Genomic DNA, 8,804 nt, shown 5'->3' with positions numbered 1-8,804 from the left:
GGAAGGGAGTAAACTAAAGAAACAGTAGCTTACAGCACTAACTGTTCCCTTCGTACAGTTTTGAGCCTTTTAGCTCAAGTATAACTGAAGGAATGAACTGCTTGGTAAAACTGTTTGCTAAGAGTAAATAAGAACATAAACAGTGGACGCTAAGTTAACCATGAACTATATACAGTTAATGGTATAATTATAAAAATGTGCTTTCACCAATTGTAAGAAATGTATCACAGCAGTGAAAGGTGTTAATAATACGGTGGTAAATGGGAACTCTGAATTTCATGCATGATTTTTCTGTAAACCCACACCTGATTTTTAAAAAAAAGTAAATAAGAGTTAACTACATTTCCACCTCGTCACAGCTCATCTTCAGTGATCCAGGCCTGCTACTGCTAACAAAACTGGGGTTGAAGGAGAGAATCAATACTGATAGTAAGAGAAGGACGAAGCTTCTATTTTTTCTTCAAAAACTAAGCCATAGAGAGAATGAGAACGACATAAACAGAGCTTCTAGGACGGACAACTGAAAAACTGTGCTGCTGTGTATTAAGCTTTTAGGACCCATTTAATTTTAGTTAATAACATCACATGAGTTAAAATCCTTCCACCCATAGTCTTCCAAGGAATTTCTCAGAAGGAATCTAAACCAAGGACTTGGGATCCTCATTCGAATGAAACAGAGCAATGCAAAGGTAAATGAGTTAACACCCGATCTATCCCTTCATTTATTGTGCAAATTTTAAGCCTCCCCAAATTTGACACAGCTCTTATTAGAGTGGAGTAAAGGAGAAGAACCATATTCAACAGCTAGGTAATTAAAATTTCTTTCTTCCCAAAGTACTTGAATTACTAAAGATGTAAAGCAAACCATCTTAGCTAAAAAGAACCCCCGAGATCCATGTCTAACCAACATTTAAACCTTTGACCAAGTGTCTCTCCTGGACAACTAATGGCATTTGTCCAAAAATGCAGTTAAGCAATGAACAGCTCAGTTGTGTCTATAGCAACATTCAAACAACCAACTGAAAAGTAAAAATTCCAAACTTGCTGTTTTTACTCTGCAACACCAATCGGCACACCCAGTATTATGTATTTTTCAATTAAAAGTGATAGCACATCTTAATATTAATAGATTCCCATGGTCCCAAAAGGCCAAACTGGATAAAATTTAGGACACCACTTTGGGTGACTCTTGGAAGTATTCAAATCTGTGCTGAGTGAGTGGAACCCCAAACTATGGCATTTATTTAGACATTGTGCTGGTTAACACATACTTGCACTTTCCTGTTCGCTAGTCAATAGGTGCAGGTGCATATATAAGAATTATAATTAGAAATAATGAGAGTGATTTCTTGAGTTACTGCCCCTTTAAAATTAAGTTTCATTGAGAGACTACCCTTACAAAAAAGACTAATTATTATCCCATCCTGGTCATGGGAGAACTTAAGAAACCTCTCTGTGCCATTTTTTCATATGAAAAAAACAAAAAGTGTACAAGAAAGGATCCTACAGAAGTCATTTTATAATTTAAAAAATACTTCATCCAAACAGACGTTGTAAAAGTAAAACTATTCATTTATTCATTCATTCCATCAACTGAGAATCGCCCTAGTGTACAAATACAGTATTATACAAAATTCACAAAATGTTACAAAATAAAAAAGTACAAACTGCATTACTTAATAAATATAACTGAAAGTAGCTAAAATGGAAATGAAATAAATTTTAGATTGGGAACATTGTTTGACCCAGCAAACCATACAAGCTCCGTTTACAGACATTTTTACATAATACAAGGCAATGCTAGTTTGCCTTTTGAGAAAGGACTAGAATATTCAGACAGTTTTCTCCTGCTATAACATAACTGCCAAAGCTGGATGGAGGCATTTTTGCTCTTAGTTTTTAAATCTCTTAAGTAAACCCGAGAAGTGACATAAAGCAGGAGACTTTATCTTGCCACAAAGTTATATGCCATGTTAAAATCATTTTATAATAAAAGTGACAGAAATAAAAACAGATGACAGCACCAGACAACCCACTCTACACATCAACCAGAACACAGAATAATCACTCTGCCATCAGAAATATCAGACTTTCACTCAAGAGCTGGTACTATCCCTTAAAGAAAAAAAAAAAAAAAAAAAATTCTCCCACAACTTTCCCTTAAGGATTCTCTTTAAAAGGCTGACCATTCCTAGAAAAATGACTCCCAAAACAACAAATCTGTTTGCTGAATTCAAATGGAATGGGCTGATCTTCTGTGAACACATCATTATCCATGAGATAATTAAGAATTGTAAAATTCATATTTCAACAACACAAAATAACTATTAAAATCACAGTCTCTGCTCAAAATAATAAACTAGTTCAAATGTATAAAGCACTTCTCTGGATTTAGGCCTGGAAGCTCTCTGTCAAAATGGAACACATCATGGATGAAGGTCCACCGATTTTTAAAAACATTGTGCAAAAATACATTTTTATAGAAAATAGATGACCAGGAATGAACACGTTTACACGGAGAAAAATGAGTCTGCAAATCAAGTGGCGCTAACTTTATACAGCAAATGACAAATAGCAGTAGGATCACCCAAAGCTCTCGTGAAACGTCATGTCAAGGTGCTCAGCAACCTTCTGCTCTGGGGAAAACACATTCAAAAAACATGATTAAGGCATCACACCGACAGCAACTCTACTAGGAGGTTTAAAAGTGCTATTACCCTGATTGAGAGTTCATGTGATTCTCCAAACACAAGTGAAGTGTGCCGTTTTCCCAGGGTGTCAGCTTCCAAGCCTCTCAGGAGCAGGCGTTCTGCTCAATGTACATTTTGGACAGGGATATGGCCATGGACTTGGCCAGCTCCTCGTCGCGTTTCCTCTGCACCTGAGTCTGTTTGCACCAACTGTCATACTCGGGGTTGGGGTAGGACTGGTCAAACACCGCGTCGTAGTGGCCGTTGCTGAGCCAGCTGAGCCAGATGCTGGGCCTTCGGGCATCCTCCGGGCCCAGGTAGTGCGTCATGGTGGCCACCGTGGGGCTCTCCGGCTTCCCTCCCGTCGTGAGATGGATGTTCACGTTCAGCATCTGCCCCATGGCCAGCAGTTCGGGGTAGCCGGCCCACGCCCCGTCCTGGGCGGCGGCGACGATGAACTCGCCCACGTCGCCCTCGATCAGCGGCCCGAAGTGGTCGAGGTGGTCGGCGATGTGGTGCACCGTCTGCTCCCGCAGCTCGCGGTGCAGGCTCTGGTCCCCCGACACGGCCTTGCTGACGGCGCGGTACAGGCAGTTGCCGTCGGGGATGATGTGGAAGCGGAACTTGTTCCTCTGCCGCAGGTACTTGTCCTGCTTCTCCACCTCGGCCAAGTACAGGGCCAGCTTCTCGTCCCGGGGGTCCGCCCGGGGGACGCCCCCCGCCTCGGCGGCGCCGCCCCGGACAGCCGGGCCGCTGCTCGCAGGGGCGGCGGGCTCCGGGTGGGAGGCCGGGCGCGCCTCGCCCGCGCCGGGGGCCACTCCGCGGTCCGCGCTCCTCTCCCGCCCGCGGGCGCCGCTCTCAGCCGGGCGCGCCTCGCCCCACGGGCTGGGGCCGGGCTCGGGGCTGCCGGGGGGCCCCCGGCGCTGGGCGGTGGCCAGGGCCTGGCGGTGCTCGCGCAGACGGGGGTCGGATGCCGGCGGCGGGCGGGAGGGGCGCGCGGGGCCGTCGGGCCGCAGCAGCCCGTCCAGCAGCCAGGCCGCCGCGGGAGCAGCGCGGCGCGGCGGGCCGGAGGGAGCGGGCCCACGCAGCAGCAGCGCGTCGGCGCCCAGGGCCCGCACGGCCGCCTGAGGCGCAGGGCGGCGGGGCGCGGCGGAGACCGGAGCGGGCGCGGGGGCGCCCTCGAAACAGGCGGCGAAGGCGGGCATCGCGGCGGCGGCGGCGGGCTCCCGGGGCGCGGCGGGCGGCTGCTCCCGGGGCTCGGGCTCGGGCTGGGGCGCGCCGCTGGCCGGCGGCGGCAGCGGGACCTTGAAGGCGGCGGCGGGGGCGGCGGGACGCGGGGCCCCGGCGGGGAAGTGCGCGCAGACGCTGCTGTAGAGCTGCATGGCGCCGTCGCCGCCCTTATAGCGCGGGGCGCGGACACACCCTCCGGCCCACGGCCCGGCGCTCCCGGAATAGGGATGACCCAAGCGCGGCGCGTCACCGCCGCCAAGAGCGCGGCCGCCAAGTGCCGGCTGCGCCAAGGCCGGGGGGACCTCGGCCCGCGGACCCGGGCGCCGCGCCCGCCCGCTCGGGCCTCTCCGGAGAGGAGGCCGCGCGCGCCGCTGCGTCCGCTGGCGGGGCGGGGAGCTGGGGGCGGGCCCGGCGCGCTTGTTTACCTCAGGCCGCGCGGCCCGTCACGTGAGGCGCCGGCGTGTGCGCTCAGCGCGCGCCCGTTCGCCCGCGCGCCCCGCCCCCTCCGGGCCCGCCCCCGCACGCCCCGGGCCCCGCCCCTAGTCAGGGCCGCGCCGCTGCCGCCGCCCGCGCCGCGCACCTCCAGCCCCTCCCCTCCGGCCTCGCCCCGGTAGTGCCCGGGCAGGTCCCGGGCGGGGCCCGTTGCGGCGCGCACGGCGAGGCCTGGGAGAAGCAGGAAGGCCGACTCCCCCTGGGGTCCCGGGGCGCTCCGCCTCCCCTGCCGCGGCCCCTGGCTGCAGCGCAGAGGGCGGGCCGCGCGCCGTCTGGGCCGGCCGAGCGCTCCGGAAGTCTGCGTTCCGGAGGAGGCTTCGCGCTCTGCACGGCCTGTGTCCTGCCCGCTTTCTGGGCCCCTCGCCCGCCTGCCCTCTTTTCGGCAGTCCCGGTGATTCAGGCCTTTGGGTTAATGTGAACTCCTGGAGACGACCCCTGCCCGCCCCAGGAAACCCCAGGCGCACCCCCAGCCCCAGCACCCCCAGCCCCAAGGATGACCTTGACCCAGCCTTTCGGAATCCCAAGTGCCAGGCCCTGGCCCCCTAAAGAGGTGCAGGCGCACCCCGGGGAAAAGGGGTCAGAATAGCCCTAAGACTTGGTCACTTACCCACTGGAAGCAGGCAGCTCTGGCTAAACTTGGAGCTTTGATGAAATGCTAAAGTAGCAGGCCCCAGGCATTACCCTCCATTTTAGAGAAGGGAAAGCTGAGCCCTTAGGTTGTGATGGAGGCGGCACCCCATCCTTCGCTGGGACGGAAATTCCATGAGTGGGAAGATCTGGTTCGCTGTTGTATGGCCGTCCCCTGGTGCACTGCCTGGCTCGTGTTTGGAGCTAACAAGGGTGGGGTGAATGAAAGTAAAACGAGACTTCCAAGATTTCTGTTAGTGGAAAAGCCAGAATTCTCATCCTGGTCTTAGTTTGACAAATGCCACACCTGGCTGGCATAAATAACGGGAATTTATTGGCTCCCAGTTTGAAGGCTAGATGTCCAACACCAAGCTTCTGTGGACCATGCCTTCTCCTGGAGCTTGCAGCAGTCTGGTGCTGGCTTGCCGGGAATCCTCTCGGTCCTTGGCTGGTAGATGAATTTCTGCCCCTGCCACTGGCTTTCTCTTCTGGCTTCTACTAACTGCATTTCTTCTGCTTGTAAGACGACAGACATACTGAACTAAGGCCCACCCTGATTCAGTTTGGCTTCAACCAAATAGGATCTTCTAAGATCCTATTCACAAATGAATTCATGAGTTCACACCTACGGGACAGGGGTTTGGGACTTGAGCATGGGTTTGTGAAGGACATGATTCCATCTATCACAAGGTCTCCTAACACTAAGCCCTGCTTTAGGTTGCCATGGGAGGCACAGCTCGTAAGATCACACCAGCACTGCTTGCTCAGGCCACTCCAGCCTGGTAGGTCAGTCAACTCAGAAGACAAAACAATCGCCTCACCACCTTTTCAAATTGTGGTGACTTACCCCCATTGGGATCTTGGCATTAAGTTTTTCAAACCGACGTCCACCCTTAGCTTTTCAGTACCTGGTGTTCTGAAACGGAAGACAATGCTATTAGCAATGTCGTAATCCTCAAATAATATTTACCAAGTATCCATTGTGTGCACAGCACAGCTACTGTAACAGGAGCCTGAGAGAAGGAAAATATTAAAATTTAAATCCTCAAAGCAAGAATGTATTTTAACAGACTGGAGTAAACACAAGAAAACAGAGGGGGAAAAAAAGTAGGTACACAGAAGACAAGCTAGGTCTGATGTACCAAATTTGGAACAGACAAATATGAAGTTGTGAAAATTCAAAACTTTGACATACATGATGCCGTACTTTTCCTTTTAATGTGTATGAGGGGGGGTGGGTTGCACCAAATGGCACGTTAATGTGGGAATCAGCTTCCATCCTATCCCTAAATCTGGAAAGTCTTCCTGGAGGAGGTGATACTTCTGGAAAATCTTCAAAGCAGTGTTGATTGCAGGCTGTGGACACAGGAGGTTGTTTCATGCCCTGAAGGCTAAGAGAAGGCAAGGGCTTGCAAGTGATAATGAAGAGGTTGGTGGGGGAAGAGAGAGGGGGACACATCTGATTACTTGAGCAATCTCCTCATTACCCCATCTGAAAAGAATTACTAATAATTCCATTCTGGAAAATCATCTGTCCAGCATATTTCGGTACTGTGCAAAAAATTGGTGGAAGATTAGGAAAATAGTATTCTAGAACAAAATTGTGTATCTATCAAACAGACTGAAAGAAAAAAGAAATGTCAGCAACTATCAACCAAAGAGGAGCAATCATTAAGTTGAGAGAATAGATAAGTTAAACAAAACAAAACAAAACAAAGGACAAGGTATTAATTAGTATTTACGGAGCCTGCTCTGTGCTCCAAGCACGGTATCAGTCCCTGCAGATCCAGAAACAGATTCTGGCATATAACCAGGCAGCGGAAACCCAGCCCCCACAGGCATTTTCATATCCATCCTGACACATTTTTTTGAAGATACCTACTCCTAAATATCCCCATCTCTTAGTTATTTATATTCCTTGAGAACCCTCCCTTCCCCCCAAAATAATTCCAACTTTTTAAAAACTCAAAAAGATGCATCCATTTATTCGCTCATTAGATGGTCATTCCTTTATAAGCCTGTCATGAAACTCTGATGAGAAAAAAAGAACAAGTTTAAAGGACTACCACTTTCCAATTTCAAAAACTTACTACAAAGCTACAGTAATCAAGACTCTGTAGCAGCATGAAAATACACATATAGATCAATGGAATAGAATTGGGTTCAGAAATGAATCCATACATTTATGGAAAATTGATTTTCAACAACGTCGCTGCGAAACTTAAATGGAGAGCGATTGGTCTTTTCAATATCCATGCAAATTTTGTAAGCAAACTAGAGCAAAATTTGTACTTTTGGTAATCTTCAAAAACAGCTTAACATTCTATTCAAACATTTATTGAGCACAATAAATGTACAAAGGGAATGGGAGTATATCCCAGCTTAACTATATATAGAACCAACCCAACTTAGAGCATGATGTATATATATGTGTGTATGTGTATATATAAATAGTGTTATATATAATGTGTTGGCGTAAAGAGATTCTGAAAAGCACATGGCACATAGGTTCTCAATAAATATTTTCTGAATGTTGTCAAATAAAAAATGGATCATAAGCATTTTGGGAACTGATGTGCAGGTTGATATATATTCATTCTCAATGTTCTGTTAAATTTGCAATTTCAGAAGAACAAATAAAGGTCACCATGACATGCAAACCCCTCAATATTCTTTCTCCAGTTCATCTACCACTGCAGACAGGTTGGTGACTGCAAGTGGAATTTCCAGGCAGGAGTGGTAGCTGCTCTTAATTATTTAAACTTGATGTCTCTTGTGGTGATTTGAAGCTGCATGTACCCCAGAAAAACATGTTCTTAAATCTAATCCATTCCTGTGGATGTGAACCCCCTGTAAGTAGTACCTTTGGATGAGGTGACTTCAGTTAAGGTCTGACCCACCTCAATCAGATTGGGTCTTAATCCTATTACCAGAGTCCGATATAAATAGAATGAAATTCAGATAGAGAGAGAAAGCGATGGAAGCAAGCAGTTGAGAGCAACGAAACCCAGAAGAGAAGGGAGAGATCAGCAGACGCCACCATGTGCCTTGCCATGTGACAGAGAAGCCAAGGATCACCAGCAGCCAGTCTTCAGGAACAAAGTGTTACTTTCATGATGCCTTGATTTGAACATTTTCCCGCCCTCAAAACCATGAGCAAATAAATCCCCATTGTTTAACCCTACCCATTTCATGGTATTTGCTTTGAGCAGCCTAGGAAACTAAAACAGCTCCCTTGAAATTTTACTTATCCCTATAACTCTAACATGATGGCTGTTAAAATATTAGATGAATTATTATTTATGGGAGTTTATTTGAGCAGTTTATGATTTATGAATCAGGCAGTATCCAGGACTACCCATGGCAAGGAGTACCCAAGGGAGCTTGTATAGGGTATGTCTAGAAATAAGTGAAGAAATGCTCTGATTGGCTGAATTGTTTCTCTTTTGCATGGGCTTACAAAATGGGGAGTGGGTATGCATTGATCAACATGGTATGCTTGTCTATTCTGATCAGCCTTTTCTACTAGACCAAACCTGGTTTATCACCAGGTGTTGCTTATCTGCCATTCTGTAAGGTACATTCCATTGTTCCATTTTCTGGGAAAGCGCCCATAGGTCAATTGTTTTTGTCTTCTGGAAAATCCTTTCTGGGGAAGGGGTCCCTCTGGGCAATGCCCAATGCAGGCAGCTGTTTAATTTTACTTAGCATGGCAAAGAAGAGTCTCTGAAGATCTTGTTTATCTAAAGATCTCACAATTCCAGG

The 8,804-nt window shown here is 48.3% G+C and overlaps 1 protein-coding gene across 1 annotated transcript; it reads right to left on the bottom strand.

Annotated features, from left to right (window-relative positions):
• Positions 1-1,554: 1,554 nt before the first annotated feature.
• On the bottom strand, positions 1,555-4,300 carry OTUD1 (OTU deubiquitinase 1). The gene has a single exon (XM_037837348.1). It carries the CDS (start codon positions 4,070-4,072, stop codon positions 2,795-2,797), a length of 1,278 nt encoding a protein of 425 aa, XP_037693276.1. The 5' UTR covers positions 4,073-4,300; the 3' UTR covers positions 1,555-2,794.
• Positions 4,301-8,804: the final 4,504 nt, after the last annotated feature.

Source organism: Choloepus didactylus, chromosome 5 (genome assembly GCF_015220235.1).
Source record: "Choloepus didactylus isolate mChoDid1 chromosome 5, mChoDid1.pri, whole genome shotgun sequence".
In the NCBI taxonomy this organism is placed as follows: Eukaryota; Metazoa; Chordata; class Mammalia; order Pilosa; family Megalonychidae; genus Choloepus; species Choloepus didactylus.
This window is presented reverse-complemented; position numbering and strand designations above follow the sequence as displayed.

Bases quoted from the DNA above. Each gene is read 5' to 3' on its own strand.
- OTUD1 (XM_037837348.1), bottom strand. From the start codon at position 4,072: ATGCAGCTCTACAGCAGCGTCTGCGCGCACTTCCCCGCCGGGGCCCCG.